General features: G+C 45.6%; 2 protein-coding genes and 1 long non-coding RNA gene across 4 annotated transcripts in view; 2 read left to right on the top strand and 1 right to left on the bottom strand.

Moving 5' to 3' along the window:
- Positions 1 to 1,894, bottom strand: part of LOC123066220 (beta-glucosidase 2) — a 4,179-nt gene extending 2,285 nt beyond the window's left edge. The window contains exons 1-7 of the mRNA XM_044489351.1: positions 1,675 to 1,894; positions 1,524 to 1,587; positions 1,147 to 1,205; positions 986 to 1,061; positions 831 to 902; positions 591 to 678; positions 201 to 459 (exon numbers count right to left, since the gene is read on the bottom strand). Coding sequence (XP_044345286.1) covers positions 201 to 459; positions 591 to 678; positions 831 to 902; positions 986 to 1,061; positions 1,147 to 1,205; positions 1,524 to 1,587; positions 1,675 to 1,815 — 759 coding nt within the window. The 5' untranslated portion in view covers positions 1,816 to 1,894. The remainder of the gene's footprint in view (positions 1 to 200; positions 460 to 590; positions 679 to 830; positions 903 to 985; positions 1,062 to 1,146; positions 1,206 to 1,523; positions 1,588 to 1,674) is intronic.
- Positions 1,895 to 6,318: 4,424 nt separating this feature from the next.
- LOC123072027 (uncharacterized) lies at positions 6,319 to 8,257 on the top strand. 2 transcript variants are annotated; one of them, XR_006434800.1, is made up of 3 exons: positions 6,349 to 6,866; positions 7,682 to 8,093; positions 8,194 to 8,257. It is a non-coding gene; the product is annotated as an uncharacterized lncRNA (long non-coding RNA). The 2 variants fall into 2 exon arrangements; XR_006434799.1 differs by lacking the exon at positions 8,194 to 8,257 and having other exon boundaries at positions 6,319 to 6,866; positions 7,682 to 8,115.
- Positions 8,258 to 9,304: 1,047 nt separating this feature from the next.
- LOC123072025 (uncharacterized) lies at positions 9,305 to 10,109 on the top strand (the record flags this gene model as incomplete). The annotated part of the gene is given in 1 exon segment (XM_044495588.1): positions 9,305 to 10,109. A coding segment is annotated over 1 exon segment (576 nt), but the record flags the coding sequence as incomplete, so codon positions are not given.
- Between the last annotated feature and the right edge of the window lie 8,407 nt (positions 10,110 to 18,516).

The raw sequence follows: 18,516 nt of genomic DNA, 5'->3' as shown, positions 1-18,516 counted from the left end.
TACAAGGAAATACTACCCTAAGTGTAAGACCGATGGTGAAACATGTATTAAAAAGATCAATTGCGACGTGGTTAATGCCAAATTAGTGGAACTGGTGGCTCCACCCTTGAGGAAAGCTATATAGTTTACAATATCTCAGTTCATGAAGAAACTAAGCATCACCGAAACTATTTTAAGTACATGCATGATCATCCACTTACTTGATATTTTTGTTTGTACAAACTGGCAACCGATGCATGCGCCATAATGGTATTATGAGCTGCTATGTATGGTTCCACACTGGAGTCCCCAGCGGTGCACTTTGTTGCTCCGAATGGATCCGAGCAACGGCCGGGAGGTATTATACCAACATCATAGGAGGCCATTATACCGATGTTTGGCTCATTAACTGTCGTCCAAAATGCAACCCTATCTCCAAACTCCCAGAAGCAAGCATCTGCATATGCTGTGAAATCTTCGCTGCATTATGTAGATTTGAGAATAAATAACAGGATAGAAGACTACGTCGTAGGTATGCCAATGACATATAAAATTGCCAGTCCAGTTGAGCCATCTACAGTATTTGGTAGTGAGATCATACATCCACTTACATAATTCTGGGGCTTAACCATCCACCATACTCGTCTTGAAGAATCTGAGGGAGGTCTAGATGATGAAGTGTGATGTGGACTTGAATTCCTGGAAAAAAAAACCACAGAGACTGGATGGTTCAAACTTGTATTTTGCTTGCATTTCTTAAGAACAATATTTTGCATCAATTTATATGAAATATGACCCTAACAATTGATTACTTATTAAACTGTATAAATGCTCACAGATCTAATACTTGCCATGATTCACTAGCTCATCAATGAGGTTATTGTAGTACTCTAGCCCTTTGGGATTGACAGTTCCGCGTCCATCTGCACACCCAGAAATTAAACAATGAGATCAATTAGAAAACTAACGCAGTTCACTCTGTTGAAGGTGATGAGAATTTCTGTACTTGGAATGAGCCTTGACCAGGAGATGGAGAACCTATAGGCCTCTAGGCCTGTCTCAGACATGAGCTTGACATCCTCCTGCAAAATCAGATAAGCCTAACTTATTTAAGAACTGCTAAAGCAGAGAAACAGTCAAGATTTGTCAAGCCCTCTTATTATTTACCATGTATTTGTGGTACCCATTTGCAGCAACATCTCCTGTGCTTTTGTCAGGCATTTTGCCTGCAAGAACAAATCGAACTGTCAAACTTGACCTAACTGCAACAAACACTTGTTGGTCAACGGTGTCAAGTTCTGCTCTTGGCCATTGCCAATCCCATTATATTACTCTAAAATTTTAGTTTTGCTTCAGCAACAGAAATGCAGTGTAAAGTAAACTGCTCTACTAAGAGGGCATTCGTCTCAAATATCCAGTCAATGCATCAGCATATTAGATACAAGTTGCTCAAGGTGCTATTTCTTACCCATATGGGAAATATACAGAGTCTGACAGTCATATGGGAAACAAGAGACAGATTTTACAAGCATGTAGCGACCGACCTGCGTGAGTGAAAGTGTCCCAACTGCTTGGGCTCCTGCCATCCTCAGCAACAGCACCTTCATACTATATATACATGCAAAAGAAACATCAAGATTCATTAAGTAAACACCCAAGAACTTTCAGCTCAGACACAAATCAATAGTCACTCACTTGATATGCCGACGTTCCAGCTCCAAAGACGAACTCTCGTGGCCGTGGGAAATCACTTCTTGTGAAGCCAAGACCAGCCGCAGTTGCATCCCGAAACCAGAGGGACAACAAGAGGTAGTAGAAGAAGGCAGCAGCACCCATCTATGATTTGTGTTTTTCTGTGCATAATGGATCCGTTCGTTCGTTTCGAGACAAGATTTATATCAGGATTGATTAATCCCAAGTCCCAACCGCAACTTACTACCTCATGGAAGCTACCAGATTAAATAACTTTAATCTAAAAGTCAACCTTCTGGGGACATGTGCACCTAATTAAATGCGTGTGCATGCTCTGCACGTACACCAGTGGCAGTGGTGCCATTTCTTTTCCAAAAATATACCATGGTCTAGAATGTGAAAATGCATAATTTTTTTTCCAAATGATAAGGCTGGTTATAGTGGGAGTAACTTACTCCCTCCGTCCGTAAATAAGTGTACTTCTACCTTTTGGTCTAAGTCAAAGTTATAAAATTTTGACCAACTTTATAGAAAAGAGTAGTAACATATATGACATCAAATTGGTACATTTCAAAACGAATCCAGTGATACTAATTTAGTGCCATAAATGCTGGTATTTTTCCCTATAAAGTTGGTCAAAGTTTTAAAACTTTGACTTAAGACAAAGGCTAGATGTACACTTATTCGCGGACGGAGGGAGTAGCTAAGAGCAAGTATAATAGGTCTTTATCAGCCGGCTACAAGCTGCTCCACGTCAACGAAATCTGAAGTGGAGGAAAGAGAAGGGATGATAAAGAAGGGAGCGGCGGAACGCACTTTCAGCGCACGGCGGCATTGGCGCACTTCATCTAGGCCGTGTAATGCATGCTTTCAGATGGATATAATGAGTGCTAGCGTGTAATATGAATGATATACCGCTTCCCAACTGTAGCGCTATATACACAAGATACGGTCCGGGATCGCAATAAAGTGCAGCCATATTGCCGCTCCTATTTGTGCCATCGTGTTGGGATCCGATGCCACACTCGGCACAGGGCCAACTTTCTATGCGCTGAGTCGTACTACACAACATGTGCTGTGTGATTATTCAAAAACGGATCATGCAAAAAATCTTGCAGTTTAGCTATATGTCAATCAGCTAATTTTTTAATTCGGGCCAGTCGATTTTGAATGAAGGAGAAGGAAAGGCCTCACCGGAGAGAATGAAAGGGCTCGTCATCACCCCATTATCTATCTTAGGGTTCAGGGTGGGGGAGGTGGTGGGGCTTCGTCGGAGAAAAAATGGATACGGGCAGGGCTAGAGGGATGGCCGGGGTGGTGTCAAGACCGGCGGTGGGGCGAGGTTGAGGGGAGGGTGGTGCTGCGAGGCGGTCGCAGGAGCACCGTCGACCGTAGACGGCGGCAGCAGGAGGCAGGATGAGGTAGAAGATGTGGTTTGGAAAACGCCTAGAGGAAGAAGACATAATCTGGGTTGTTCATTTTTCATGTAACGCTTCAAACTGACCTTGGCCAAATTGACTGACCCAAATCAAAATTTCAGCTGATTGACTCCTCATTCCCAAAATCTTGCGTGCTGGGGGAGCCGCGCATGCCGATTTTGGTGCCATCACCGTATTAACTATGTGCATGAGACCTACACCTATTTAATGAATTTTGGCCCCGCATAGCACACGAACGGCTCATCCCTAATTTTGGCCCGGGCACTTTGTGTTTGTCTGCACGACCTACATGAATTTTGGCCTCACATTTTGGCCACACATGTATTTTATTGGCCCTCAATGAATTTTGCCCTCACATGAATTCTGGCCCCAGTATTTTGGCCTCGCATAAATCTCGCTGGATCGGCGCGCAGGTGGCCAAAACGGAGAGTTAAATGGCACATGCATCAGCCAGCCCATTAATTAAATATGTACGAAAAGAATGCATGGAATTTCTTGTGTAGGAAAACATTCAAATCCTCCCGACCTGTGTGGTGACTAGTGCTATTGTGCTAAGGCTGGTTGTAATAGGGAATATCATATACTAGTATCATGCATATGATACTAGTATATGATACTACCTCCCTAATGCATAGTATCATATATTAGTATCATGTAGTACTCTATTTATTGTCATGCATGACACAAAGTAGCATAACATTTAATATGATACGGTATCATGATATGATACTACACCCTCTCTTTCTCATTTAATGCTATGACACCTCATCAAAATTGCCTAGTTGGCATGCATGATACTAGCTATGATACTATCATTACGACCAGCCTAATGACAATTAGCACTGGTGGAATGTGCATAGATGGAAATTAAAACCGAGTCATAAAGTGCTGCAGTGTATGCCAAAACCTTGCTCTTCGCTAATGACTATTACAAATTGCATTGTGTTGATTAAAAAAACATGGAGTACACTCATTCTGCATCATATTCATCAGCCTGTCCGGCACCCTAGCGACGAGCTGAAGATCACCATGCATCCTTGCCTCCGCTGCAAGCTCATGGGCCAGTATATTGTGTTTCCTGCTCACATGCCTGACACTGAAGTCTGAAAAAGCCCCTAGGGCATTCAGGGTGTCCCGAAGCACTCCATAGCATGGTGATCAACTCCGTGCTTCTCTATTTAACTCGCTGACTATCACCATACAATCCATCTCAAGCACAATTGGTCCTCTGTACACTTCTGCTAGAGCCTCCAAGCCAGCCAAAGCCGCCCGAGCCTCTGCGTCTTCCACACTCCCTGCAAAACCAATCTGCTTGCACACTGACACCAACACCAACCCTCTATGATCCCTTGCGACCGCTCCCGCCCAGCATTGCCCACTGTCCGACAGGTATGAGGCGTCAGAATTGACTTTCACTGTCCCTTGTACCGGGGCGGCCCAACTCATTGTTGCCTGCTCTGGACGACGCGGCCCAAGATCGGTTAGTGGCCACACGTCTTTCCCTGATTCAGGCACTGCCGGTGTAGTTTGAACAAGACGGAACTCCTCCTCATTCTTTAGGAGAAGAGTACAGAATGTCTGATAGTTTCATCGCCTTTCCCATGGACACAGTTGTCGCGCAAGTGCCATCCTCTCCACAGCAGCATGAGTACCCTTGCACGCATGTCTTCCGGGATTTATCTAGGAGCACCTGCAGCCAGTCTGGACCAGATTTCTGGAAGGCGCATTCCGGGGGGAGATCCCACTCCTTTCTCATTTCATATCTTAGTGCTCTACTCTTAGTGCAAGCGACCACCGCATGGAACTCATCTTCCTCTTCACAGCCACATATACCGCATGTAGCATCCACCTCCAGAGTCCTCTTCCATTTATTCCTCTTAGTGGCCAGCGTATTTGTAGCAACACGCCACCCAAAGATTCTCACTTTTGGCGGGACCTTTGCTTTCCAGATCAGATCCCAAATGCTCCTGGAGTTTGGTTCACTGGAAGAGCTCGACGGGATTAGTTGGGTCTGACCTTGGATTGAGGCAGCCAGTTTATACGCACTTCTGACAGTGAAGATTCCATTCCGCTCATAGTGCCAAGCAACTCGGTCTTCTGCATAACACTTTGGGATGGGAATTTTGCAGATTTCTTCCGCATCGAAAGTATGGAAAATTTGTTTCACGAGCTCAACATTCCATTCTTTGCTGGATGATAGCATAAGCTGATTTACCCAGCGTAATCTAGACCTCCTAACCAAGGCAGCAGTTTTCAGTCCTTCCTTACGAGGGATCCATTGGTCTCTTTGTATTTGAATGCTCTTTCCATCCCCCACACGCCAAATGATCCCTTTCTTGAGAAGCTCCAACCAGCCTCAATTCCCTTCCACACCGGTGAGGCGTCTGAAGTGAACACCGTATATACTGATATATTCGACATATATGTAAATTTGTCATTAGGAGATACTAAACTATAATTTAAATTAGTAAATATTTTGGATGTGCTTTTTAAAAGAAAAATCTAATTGTAGCTAAGCTCCAAATTTATGCACAGCTTGGCTGCAATTAAATTTTGGCTCTGCAAAACCGTTGCCCACCATCAGGCTTACATGTTTTTAGGGGTACCATCAGGCTTACATCATTTTTTGGTGGCCTGGAGGGTCTTTGTGTGGCTGATCTTAGTTTTTTTAGGTGGCCTGGCGCGTTTTGATATATTGATTGTCGGTTGCTTGGTTGTTTTGCTTGCAAGTCCGATTGAAGTAATGCGTTTTCTTAAAGCATGTAACGCCCCAAGACCGATGCTTCAGCCGCCTTCCATGTTTTTCGTTGTCGTCGTGTGTTTTATTTTGTTGTTGTTGCATTTCATCATGTCATCATGCATATTGCATCCGCATGTTTTTATAAAACTCGTAGACGTTCGTAGTTGCCGTTTCTCTCTTTGTCTCCATTTATCTTTTGTCGGCCCTTTGTCCTTGTCTATCTCTCTCAAAACCCCCCGCGTGCGCGTCCGAAACTTCTCCGAACCTGACCCGGGCAGTCATCGCCGTTGGATTCGGATCATCCCCCACATATTTTTGGTTTCTTATTTGATCTACCCTAACCTAATTGTCCCGGGTTGTTCGATTATAATCGAAGGGTCCAGATTACCCTCATACTCCCTTTTATCATCCACCTGCTATATATAGAGGCCTCCCTCATGAGTGAGGGCTTTTGGTGGCCGAGCATCAGGTAGGCCGGTATCCTGGCTGTTGGAATGGGCTTTGAGATCGGGAATCTGTCAGCTTTTTGGCAGGCTCGTGTCGGCTCGTGTCAGCCTATGCATCTATATACGGTCTGGGATACAGCCCGTGCGTACATGTTTGGCCCATCAGCCTGCTCATGTCCTCTCTGCTCAACCTGTGATGCTCTTTCTCTGTCGTTCTCGTTCCTGTTCCGTCGCCCAGCCATCCCCCTTCCTCTCTCTTTCTCATCTGTGCGTAGTTCCCGCGGTGGTGGTCGTCGGTGACCACGCTCCCCTTCAGCCGTGGCCAGGAGACCGGGTGCAGCCCCACCCTCCCTCGGCTCCTGCGACCGAAGCGCCGGCCCGAGCGCTCGCCCTCTTCCACTCCGACAGCCAAATCACCCGGATCCCGCGTCCTCTTCCACTCCGGCGACCGGATCCCCTCGAGTTTGCGGAACACCGGATCTGTCCAGGGCGAGGTCCTTGTCCACGGATCCGGCCGGGAGAAATCATTTTCTTCATTGTTTCCGTCGGCGAGGCTGGATCACACCTCATGTACTTAAGCTTTTATCTTAGATGGGTTTCATCTGTTCTAGATTTGCACGTTTCTTGGCAATTTCAAGTTTGTTCCTTATATTCCTTTGGTACGGCTGATTTGGCTGCATGGCTCGATCCAGATGTATACCATTTGTGTTGATAATCTAGAATAGAGTGCTCTCTGATGCTTGTACTTTTGTACAGATGTGATTTCCTTTTGTTTGCTTGTAATCCCCTTCGTTTGAACTGGATAGGTCTCTCCTCATCCTGTTGCTGCCTAGATCCGAATTTACTGTGATGTTTTTAGACAATATATGTGACGGATAATCATGAGAGAAAAATGTTATCCTTACCCATGCGTATGTGCCACATCGGCTTAATTTTGCCAACATGTGTTCTTTGCGGTGCTAATTCATACAGTCCCAACTTTTTGCACTGCCCATTCTCATGTAAAGAAAAAACCTAAGTTGCTCCTTTGCTTGGTTTCTGATGGATAGCATCTATGGCCTGGGTTAGATGTGCAGAAAACAATGATGATGCATTTGTGGTTCCTGATCAGCACCATGCTGATATGGTCTGTGATCTCAACCCTGAAGTAGAAGGTGTTTAATCTGAAGCATTTTCCTATTTCTGCAATCTTGTAGTATTGCCTTCTTGCCAACTCACATGTGCCATGGATAGATACAAGTGCCCTTCCCCAATGTGCAGAATTGGCGGTTGTTAACATCTTTGTTATGCCTAGCATCAGAAATTTTTGTTAGACATTTTTAACATATATCTTCTGTGTTTTTTTGCCAACTCTTTCTAATCCATATTCCCTTCAAATTCCGCAGATTTGTCTTAGGTTCAGTTCAACTAAGAATGCAAGATGACAAAATGCGACAAATGGTTGAAAAAATGTGCAGTTCTGCCCCCAGAGAAAAAGATGCCATCCAACAATATGCATAGTTGGGTTCCTTGGAAACATCACCCTTGAACTTTATGACAGCTTGGAACAGATGCTTCCACACATAACCTCCCTAGTTCGATTCTTTCATTTTGCCTATGTTGTTTTAGTGCTTCCAAGAATATGTGTACTGTAGTCATGCCTGGCAGTGGGAGCAAGCACGTGGCCCATCACAAAAATTGCAAAAATGCAATATCTTTAAGCAAATATGCATCTGGTGCCTTCAGATTGTGTGTTTCTTTATCACTGAGACAAATAAGCATCTTGATCGATCTTGATATAACTAGTTTCCTCATCAGGTGAGGAATTCTTCAGCTTTTACTTCTTGATTTAGTTGGTTGATGATGTTTTCATGGCTAATGGTGCTTTTTTCTGTTGTTAAAAAATGCAAATGATTAGGTTCTATTGATTGCTCCTACGAATGCAAATGATTAGGCATAACAGAGTATGTTGGAAATTTGTCTACCCTGTGTGTGATAATCTGTTGATTGCTCCTACCAATCCTAGTTAAGTTCAGACATGCACCAGTGCAAATGGCATGTGGGACGATCAGAAGATTTGTGTGTTAATGTTGATGCATTAAATGTACAAATCATTTTTATTAACATGGTAATAGTTTTTCAGCTACTATCTTGCAGGGTCAGGTCTGTTTACCCACTAATTTATGCAACATTCACAAAAATCTTAATAAGGTTGTTAAGACTTTCAGCTTGCCGGTGGTTAGACAAAATTCAGTGCTCCTGACTCGGTCATTATTGTTATGCGCAACTTGGCATTTGCCCCTGATCCTGTAAATTAGTTTTACAGCCTCAAAATCGACATCATCTTAGTGAGCTGCTGTTTAGGCGGCCTAGTGATTTGGTTATTTATTACTCCCTCCGTAAACTAATATAAGAGCGTTTAGATCACTACTTTAGTATTCTAAACGCTCTTATATTATTTACAGAGGGAGTAATTATTACTAGATCCGTGTCTGTTGGACATAGTTAAGCCACGTGTGCAATAACCGAGCTGGTGGTCGGCCGTGCCTGCCGGGATTCCTTTGACTGTGCCCGTGGGAGATGTACTATGGAGAGGATGTGGAGTCGAATGGACCTGAGAACAACTACTTAAATGCCTAGATTCTGTACCTACACGTGCTAGCTGGCCTGCCCACAATACACGCGATGGTGCAGCGATACGAGGGAGCATGAACCAGAAATACCGAGAGGGCACACATCCCTAGCGCACGTGAATGGCCAGGATACCGGCCTACCTGATGCTCGGCCTCCATTCGCATTTTCCGCCTCCCCCATTCCATTTCTAGTTAACCTAAACCCTAGGCAGACCAACTCCCTCCAATCCCGCAGCCGCCACCTCTCTCCTCGCAATCCGCACGCACCCAATCCCCTACCTCCACTTGGCCAGATCCACCAGCCAAACCCCACCCGATCTGGACCGCCAGATCTCAGATCCGACGGCCCAGAGAGCCTCCCGCAGCGCTCGATCCGATCTGGATCGAGGCAACCGTCTCCACCCGCCTCTGCTCGTCTCCACGCCTCCGGCGGCCGCAAGCCACCGGAGCACCAGGATCCCGTGCCACGGGCGCATCTCCGGCAAGCCACCGGCGACCAGGACCAGGCGTGTTCCGCCACACCTCTCGCTCCTTCTTTCCTTCCTCTTCCTCACCTTTTTTTCCCGTCACTCCCGCAGGAGCCGAACCCCGCTGCCAGGCACGCCGCCGCCCCCGTGCTCCGCCTCTGCTCCCTTGGAACGGGACGAGATCGGCCAGTCCCGTGCCCTTCGCCGCCTCCCTACACCTTCGTCGCCCCGTCAAGTTCTGCGCCAAGCTGCTGCCTCGCCGTCCAGGACACCGCTGGCCTCCTCTTCTTCCGATGCGCGAGGAGGACGACGCATCCAGCGGGCGCCTGCTCGTCCGCCCGTTGACCGCGCCTCTGCTTCCCCTGCTCCAGTTCGAGCGCTGCTGCCGCGGCCTCTGCTTCCTTTGCATCGAGCAAGAGCTCGCCTGCTCAAGCCTCTGCTCGCGCCGTTGTCGGATCGAGCGACAGAGAGCGCTCGCGTTGACCGCGCCCACTCCACCTCCTGATTCGATCGCTCCAAGGCCCAGCATCCGCATCCAGATCTACCGGCCTGCCAGGCCTCTCCACCAGCCGGGACGAAGCCCATGGTTGAGGCCCCAGCGCCTCCCTTTTTTTCCTTCTGTTGGGCCTGCTCCAGTCAGTTTCGGCCTGTTTAGGTTTTTTTACCAGTCCGACGAATTTGTCTAATTATCCAGTGTATTACAGTTTTGCAGAAAAACCCTGTTTATTCATGCATATAATAACTCATTGACCGTGCATCGGATTAAAATGATTTAAACATGTAAAATGCTTAGAATTTTGTGTAGATTAATAATTTGCAACTCTCATCCATGTTAAATATGTTTAAACTTGTTGTTTTTTTAATTTTGCATAATGCCATGTTAAAATGATTTATTTTATAACTAATTAACCTTAGCTCCATTTTAAATAAACTTTATATGTAAATGGGGTGGAAAAATGCCTAGTTTAAGATGGTGCACTTTATTTTCCTGTTTAACAACAATAAAATATGGTTTTAGGCAGAACAGTATCAAATCTAAAATACAGACATGAGGATTTTTTGGAATTGTTGTTCGTTGTTCCGGCCTCATTTAAACTTGCCTAAATAGGTAGTTTTATTATGCTTCACCTCTTGCCATGTTTAACAAAATTTAATATTGATGAGTATCTAAACAAGAGTGAACTAAATAATTGTTGTGGTGTTCCGTCAATATGCAACTCGTTGCATATTGAGCTCCACTTAATTTGTAGTATTGTTTGTTGCACTTTGACATGCCATGCCTCATTAAACCGGACATGCATCATACTTGGTTGTGCATCATGCCATGATTATGTGATGGTTGTTTACCCTGTTGTTTGCTTCTTTCCAGTTTGCTTCTCTCGGTAGCTTCGTTTTTGTTCCGGAGTTGTGAGGATTCGTTCGACTACGTGGGTTCGTCTTCTTCTTGGACTCGTTCTTCTTCCTTGCGGGATCTCAGGCAAGATGACCATTACCCTCGATATCACTTCTATCTTTGCTTGCTAGTTGCTTCGTTCTATCGCTATGCTGCGCTACCTATCACTTGTTTACCATGCCTCCCATATTGCCATGCCAGCCTCTAACCTTTTCACCCTTCCTAGCAAACCATTGCTTGGCTATGTTACCGCTTTGCTCAGCCCTTCTTATAGCGTTGTTAGTTGCAGGTGAAGTTGAAAATTGCTCCATGATGGACAGGATTATTTTGGGATATCACAATATCTCTTATTTAATTAATGCATCTATATACTTGGTAAAGGGTGGAAGGCTCGGCCTTATGCCTGGTGTTTTGTTCCACTCTTGCCGCCCTAGTTTCCGTCATACCGGTGTTATGTTCCTTGATTTTGCGTTCCTTACGCGGTTGGGTGATTTCTGGGTCCCCCTTGACAGTTCGCTTTGAATAAAATCCTCCAGCAAGGCCCAACCTTGGTTTTAACATTTGCCACCTAAGGCTTTTTCCCTTGAGTTCTGCAGACTCAAGGGTCATCTTTATTTTTACCCCCCGGGCCAGTGCTCCTACGAGTGTTGGTCCAACCTGGGCGATGTCCGGTGCCCCCTGGGCAACCAGGGTCTATGCCAACCCGCCGTCTTGCCCATCCGGTGTGCCCTGAGAACGAGATACGTGCGACTCCTATCGGGATTTGTCGGCACATCGGGCGGCTTTGCTGGTCTTGTTTTACCATTGTCGAAATGTCTTGTAAACCGGGATTCCGAGACTGATCGGGTCTTCCTGGGAGAGGTAATATCCTTCGTTGACCGTGAGAGCTTGTGATGGGCTAAGTTGGGACACCCCTGCAGGGTATAAACTTTCGAGAGCCATGCCCGCAGTTATGTGGCAGATGGGAATTTGTTAATGTCTGGTTGTAGAGAACTTGACACTTGACTTAATTAAAATGCCTCAACCGCATGCGTAGCCGTGATGGTCTCTTTTCGGCGGAGTCCGAGAAGTGAATACGGTTTTGGGTTATGTTTGACGTAAGTAGTTTCAGGATCACTTCTTGATCACTTCTAGCTTCTCGATCGTTCCGTTGCTTCTGTTCTCGCTCTTATTTGCATATGTTAGCCACCATATTTGCTTAGTGCTTGCTGCAACTCCACCTCATTACCACTTCCTACCCATAAGCTTAAATAGTCTTGATCTCGCGGGTTTTGAGATTGCTGAGTCCTCGTGACTCACCAGATCTATCACAATAGTTGCAGGTGCCGATGATACCAGTGCAGATGATGCAACCGAGCTCAGATGGGAGCTCAACAAAGATCTTAGTCATTGCTATGTTTCGTTTCATGTTGATCAGTAGTGGAGCCCAGTTGGGATGATCGGGGATCTAGCAGTTGGGTTATCTTCTTTTCTTTTGGGTTCGTTCGTAGTCGGACTATGTGTGTACTCTGAATGATGTATAAATTATATGTTCATTGTGTGAAGTGGCGATTGTAAGCCAACTCTTTATCCCAGTCTTGTTCATTACATGGGATTGTGTGAAGATGACCCTTCTTGCGACAAAACCACAATGCGGTTATGCCTCTAAGTCGTGCTTCGAAACGTGGGAGATATAGCCGCATCGTGGGTGTTACAAGTTGGTAATCAGAGCCATCCCCGACTTAGGAGCCCCCTGCTTGATCGAATCGCTGGCGTTGTTGAGTCTAGAACAAAAATGTTTTGAGTCTTAGGATTATATATATCGAAGGGTAGGATTCTTTTTACTCCTCAGTCCCTTCGTCGCTCTGGTGAGGCCTCCTGACATAGATGTTTTGTCTTTCCTCGCCTCAAATTTCACTAAATTTTTTTTAGGATCACGCGGGTATCTTGGGATTGTTATGATATTCTTATGATGAGAACATTGTTCTTGGTGCCTCCTGACATTTAGGGGTTGTGGCAGTGTCCCGGGGAGTTGAGCTCTGAGGTATTGTCGTCATAATTTTATCGTTGCAGTTCTGGAATACCTGAGTTTTGCCGACATCGAAAATCTCTTTTATGCAGTTGTTGGTGAGATAACCTCGACTCCACCCAGTACTGGGGAGTTCGGGAGTATTGCCATAGCTCGTATAACAGATGCTTTTCGAAGGTTGAGGTACACGATTTCCGGAGTCTTCTTGGTTATGTGTTGACGGATGGATACAACTTGGATGTAGGGATTGTTAGTTTTGGGTGAGATATATATTGCTTCCCCTGTATCCCCAACACCAGATTGCATAACCAGAAAGTTTCGGGAGTTTTATAGGTGGGAATTCAAGTAGCTCTAGTTTTTTTTCTTTCCGACAAATGCATGGTATGAGATTGGGGTTCGACGTCTAGTGGTCCGCCTTTCCACGGTCGTTTTTACAGTGGTCTTGTTGTGTCTTAAAGAACCCTTGGCTATGCTGGTTCGGGGACACTTTGTATGTCATGCGCACTGCCTTGTACATGATGGTGCTGTACGATCGAGCCTGTGTGGGCCCCACCACGAAATCTTCGGACGAAATCTCTATCATATGTTTGTTCCGGCTTATTTCTGCAAGCCAAATCCTTTGTTTTGTGTTATATGTGGTATTCGAGTTGCTTCGAAGTCAAATGTTGAATCCATACCTTCCCTAAACGGTGTTCTCATATTGCTATGTGAATACTTATCCTTCTTGATCATCGAGGTTGTCATGTTAATTCTTTTCCTACCGGCGTGCTTCTCTTCAAGTGCATCCGATCATTTCAACATTCGCAAGATCAATTCTAAGTTTTCTCAACGGTATCCATTCCATCTGCCCCAAGTTGCCTTTGTTTTTCCCGCCCTCCCACCCTTTTTCTTCAAGGACTCAGATTTCTTAATCGGGTATCCATTTTATTGATGAGAAGTCTCTCTATTCTTTTCCATCAATGCTCTTATTTCGGCGATTCTCAGGAAGATACTAACGGAGCTTCAAGTTCATCATTCTTCATTCTCGTATTCTTTTCCGGTGGATTTAACTCAAGCTTTCGGTGTTGATCATATCTCTTCCTTTTGTTTCACATATCTTCCCATGTGAATTTCTTATCCAAGGCTCTCTTATTTATTCACCTCACACAGTTCATATCCGCAGTGTTGAAGATATCTCAGAAGATTCGTGTTTCCATTCTTAATCTGTTCAAGCTATTTGGAGATTATTATCTCATTCAAGCCATTTAATTCAACCGGTGCAATCCCCCCCTTTCAATCAATCGTTCAACAGTGTTTCCTTTTGAGTGGGCCCTAACCCACAGGTCTTTTTCCTAGGTTCTTATCTGACTCTTCTAAGTTTTCCCGGAGCTATTCCCGATTTCTTTTCAAAGTTTGACGTAAGAATGAATTTCATCAGTCAGATGTTTTCCAAGATCGATTTCAAATTATTGTTCATTGTTGGCTCAACCTCTTTGTTTTTCATTCTCCCGGAGTATCTCAACAATTCATGGTGGTTCTCATCTTCATTATCAACATTTGAAGACCGAAGAAGGATTTCTCTTAAATATTGCTCCATTCTCTTCAAGATTCATGGTTCTAGCTTGATGCCATCCTCTCATAATTGTTTTTGATTGTGAGAATTCTTTTCACCCATCCGAAGCAATTCAGGAGTCTTTTCAGTTTGATTCTCTGGAGCCTGTCATCTCAGAATTATTCATTCCAGCTTTCAGCTCTCGTTCTCCAACTCTTACTGGTGCATCGTTCAAGTATTCTCTAATCAGTTCATGATCTCTTTGTTCTCATGTATCTAAATCCCCTCAAGTATCTTCTTTCGTTTCCAATTCTTTCCGGTGAATTGTGCCCTTGCTACTCTCTTTTCCAATTTTTACGGTAGTTCGTTCAACATTCCTCTTTCGTTGTTATCGTATCAATTAATTCGTTCTTTCCGAATCCTACCGGTGGTTTGTTCAAGTTTTTCCCAAGTTTATGCTATATCTCTCTTAATCCTTTCTACGAGAATAAGTAGTATGCCAAATCCGTTGCTTGTCATCAATTTAAATTGGTGAAGGATAGGCATAACGTAATTCTTATTATTGTTTCATCCAAGTAATCTAGTTACTTCTTTCCAGAGTTGTTCATCATGTCATTTTTCTCGGTTTGAGGTGCTTCATATTTTCTTTTCCGGAGTTCCAAGTTTTCCGCATTATCTCGTCGCGACGCTCCATCTAAATCATCGCAAGGCTTCACCTTGTGTTTTCAACTTCTCTTTCTTTTTATCATCCTTTTATTACGGGAGTTCTTCATGGAGGCTCTACATGGTGGTTCGTCAAGTATTTCTTTCATTCTTCAATTGTTCTTCAAGTTTTCTCTCGAAGTTATGATCCGCCAAGCTATACTAAAAAACAAACATGGTGCTCAACACATGTTTTTTTTCTGAGGAGTTCAAGTATTCTTCATCTTGCATTCTGAAGTGCAATTCTTTCTACCTTTACCGCATATGGTGGTCGTCGAAGGCTAGCTGGCAACAAGAGCGGTTGTCAATATGTGCCGCATATGCTTCAAAGGCTCGTCATCCATGAGTTCACACATTACCACCACGCCAGCGTCTGACCGCCCTCACCTACCGAAACCTCTTCCATCGCTAGCGCGCGCTCCCCGCCTGAAACGATCAACGTCTCTCTAGAACGTCAATGCCGCATTCACCGGACTTAACTGCAGGTGCAATTGGTGTGTCACTGACATGCGGGCCAGATGCCTGTTAGGCCCACATGTCAGTAACCCAATACATCTGCAGTTAAGTCACTGAAGCAGCGTCCGCATTCACGCCCGACGAACCTACTCTGGCACCAGTTGTCCATCCATCTACCGCGGCTCATTGCCATTCGCCCGCTATATTAACTTGAGCCCCAACTCCTAGCCATAGCCAAAGACCCACACTTATTATCCTTCGGTCCCTTCCTTCTGTCGGCACCACTCCAACCATGGCCTCCTGGCACTCCGAAGCTCTCTTGGACGTACTGTCGCAGGAGCAGACGAGGGACATCGGCGGCTCCGCTCCGGGCGCTCTCCAAAGCTCTGTTCTACGTACTGTCGCAGGAGCAAATGAAGGAGATTGCCGGCACCCCCCCGGCTGCCCTCCGCCGCCACGACCACGAAGCCGACACACAGGCGTGGGCGCACCCGGCAGCGAGGAAGAGTAGTACACGGAAGGTCGCCGCCGCTCTGGTCCCAGGAAGGCCACCGCTACTCCACTCAGTCGACGCCAAGCTTGGTGGGGTAAACATCGGCGGCCGATTAGCCGTTTGACGGCGATGTAGAGGAGGAAATCTTCAGAACCTTGTGCTCCGGAGGAGGAGGTTATCGAGGTGGATGAGGAGGAGGCAAAGGCAATGGCCGGCTTTCTCGAGTTCATGGCCGGACATGGTGGTCGGGCGCCGACGATCGTTTAGATTAGGTTTACAGTGGGGTTTAGTATGGTTTGTGCGAAATATGTAATGAATTTTGTCCAGTTTGTAGGAAAAGTTTTTGAGATGTAATGAATTTCATCTGGTTAATTTGAAGTTTGCTTTGTTTGCACGAATTTCATCAAGTTAGTTCATATAGTTGTCGAAAGTTATGCGGGCAGCATCGGATGGCATCCATTAGTGTCCTCGGACAGATGCCGGTGTAAATTTGTGGGCCAGCGCTGGAGATGCCCTAACTATCATGCTATAATCGCTAACAGTGCTCCATTATTTGGCAGGGAACAGTTATCCCTTGATCAAAATCAGATCCACGGTGTTTCGCACTCCTCCCGCGTAAGAGTGTAAACTCTTGCTTACATAAAAATGGAGCAAGTGGACGGCACTGTAGCACGTCATATCACCTAAACTAGCCCGCCTAACGAGCGGGAAAGCACCGCCCTCGTCATTTTGTTCTGGATTTCTATCGATTGATCACGCAAAAATGTTACGCTCCGCAAGTTCTAAAGGAAAAGGTGACACACTTATGAATCGTACGCGTCGCACCCCCGACAGTCCGGCTCGCACGCCGCTCACCAGAGGGGACATGCGTTGTCTTGCAATTTCACTGACATGTGGGACTGTAATTGAATAAACCGTCGATGGCCGAAATCTAATCGCTCGTCGGGCGTCGGCTGAGAAGAGAGAAACGGGGGAGGGATAAGAGATCGCCCGCCCGCCGCGCACGAACTCCAAGAAATATATGGTGATAATGTGAGGTGGGCCATGCTGGAGTCCGGACCGCTTTCGGAGGCCGCTCTGACCGCCCTGGCCCCTCAAGACGCCAGCTGCCCGCCGCATGCATGCATAGCAAGTACTAAAAAACTGGGCTATAAGCCCGCTTATGTGGAGGAGAGAGAGGCACTGACGAAGTCAAGGAGGGGCTCTACAAGAGCCCGTCTCTACACGTGCTCCTAGGTATAAAAAAATAATTCTAAAAAAGGCATAAAAAACAATTGTGTCTAAAAAAAGAAAGGTAAAAAACATTTGAGAGGAAATACATAGAGAGAAAGTGAGAAAAAGTTGTAACCTTATAGCCAACCTTATAGTCAACAGTATGGTAGCAATACATGAGGAAGGAGGGAGTGGTGCACATGCCAAGTTCACTGGGCTGCCGTGTTTCACACTCCTCCGTCATAACAGTGGAGATAATAGCTTTCCTCAAAAATAAACAATGAATACTCGTTGCTCGTCCTCTGTATCAGAAAGAATACTTTCATTCACCGACATGTGGGACTCGACCATCCTAGTCCACCTGCCATGCACAAAATTATCCTGTTCTACCCTGGTTTTATCGCAAGCCCAACCTTTCCCACTATAAGTTGTTCGGACGAAGGAACCATCATGACTTCGTTGAATTCCGCTTATTCAAGAAAACTTACTATACCCGCAATACTGCTACCACACGCGAAGACTGGACGACACTGTACCACGTCATATCACTGAAACCCACTAGGCCAAACTAGCCCGCCTAGGTCGGAAGTACGTCTCTGCACTGCTATGATTTTATGTTGTACGTCTCTGTACTTTTGCTACGATTTTCCTACCCTATGAACCAAATGAGGCCTGAATGTATCCGTGTCGACTATTGTCTGATCGATCGCTAAGCCTACAATTTTAGGAGCTAGGGCTATTGGTCGATCGACGACCGATAAGTATAAGCGTACCACGAGCTCATCAGCCCCAACATTTCTCTTCGGTGAGTGTTATGCAAGTACTATAGCTCGCACAGTAGCTAGCCTACTAATACCAAGAATCATCAAACAAGCCCTGCTGATATGATAAACAGTTCAAACTTACATCTAAGCATGCCATATATTACATCAAAAGCTGGTGAGGATACATCTGTTTCCATAACTCAGAGAGGGTTCACATGATTTACTCTCAAACAAAAGTAGCAAGTACCTCCCACACAAGACAGTGCACTAGCCCTAAGATGGTTTGATAACACGCATCATTTTGATAATTAAACACAGGGCAATGCAAACTACCCTGAAGGATTAGCGCGACCAACTATTTCCTGTCATCGATCTCTCGGGCAATGACCACAGCACAGACAACGGCATGGGAATCGATCTCTGGGGCGATGTCCACAGGACTGACCGTGACATCAGAATCGATCTCTGGGGCGATGTCCACAGGAAGGACAACGGCATTAGAATCGATCTCCGGGGCGATGCCAATAGGACGGACCGCGACATCGAAAATGATCTCTGGGGCGTTGTCCACAGGACGGGCCG

The sequence above is a fragment of the Triticum aestivum genome, chromosome 3B (genome assembly GCF_018294505.1).
Source record: "Triticum aestivum cultivar Chinese Spring chromosome 3B, IWGSC CS RefSeq v2.1, whole genome shotgun sequence".
NCBI classification, from domain to species: domain Eukaryota; kingdom Viridiplantae; phylum Streptophyta; class Magnoliopsida; order Poales; family Poaceae; genus Triticum; species Triticum aestivum.
The sequence above is the reverse complement of the archived record's forward strand: the minus strand, read 5'-3'. Positions and strand labels throughout refer to the sequence as shown.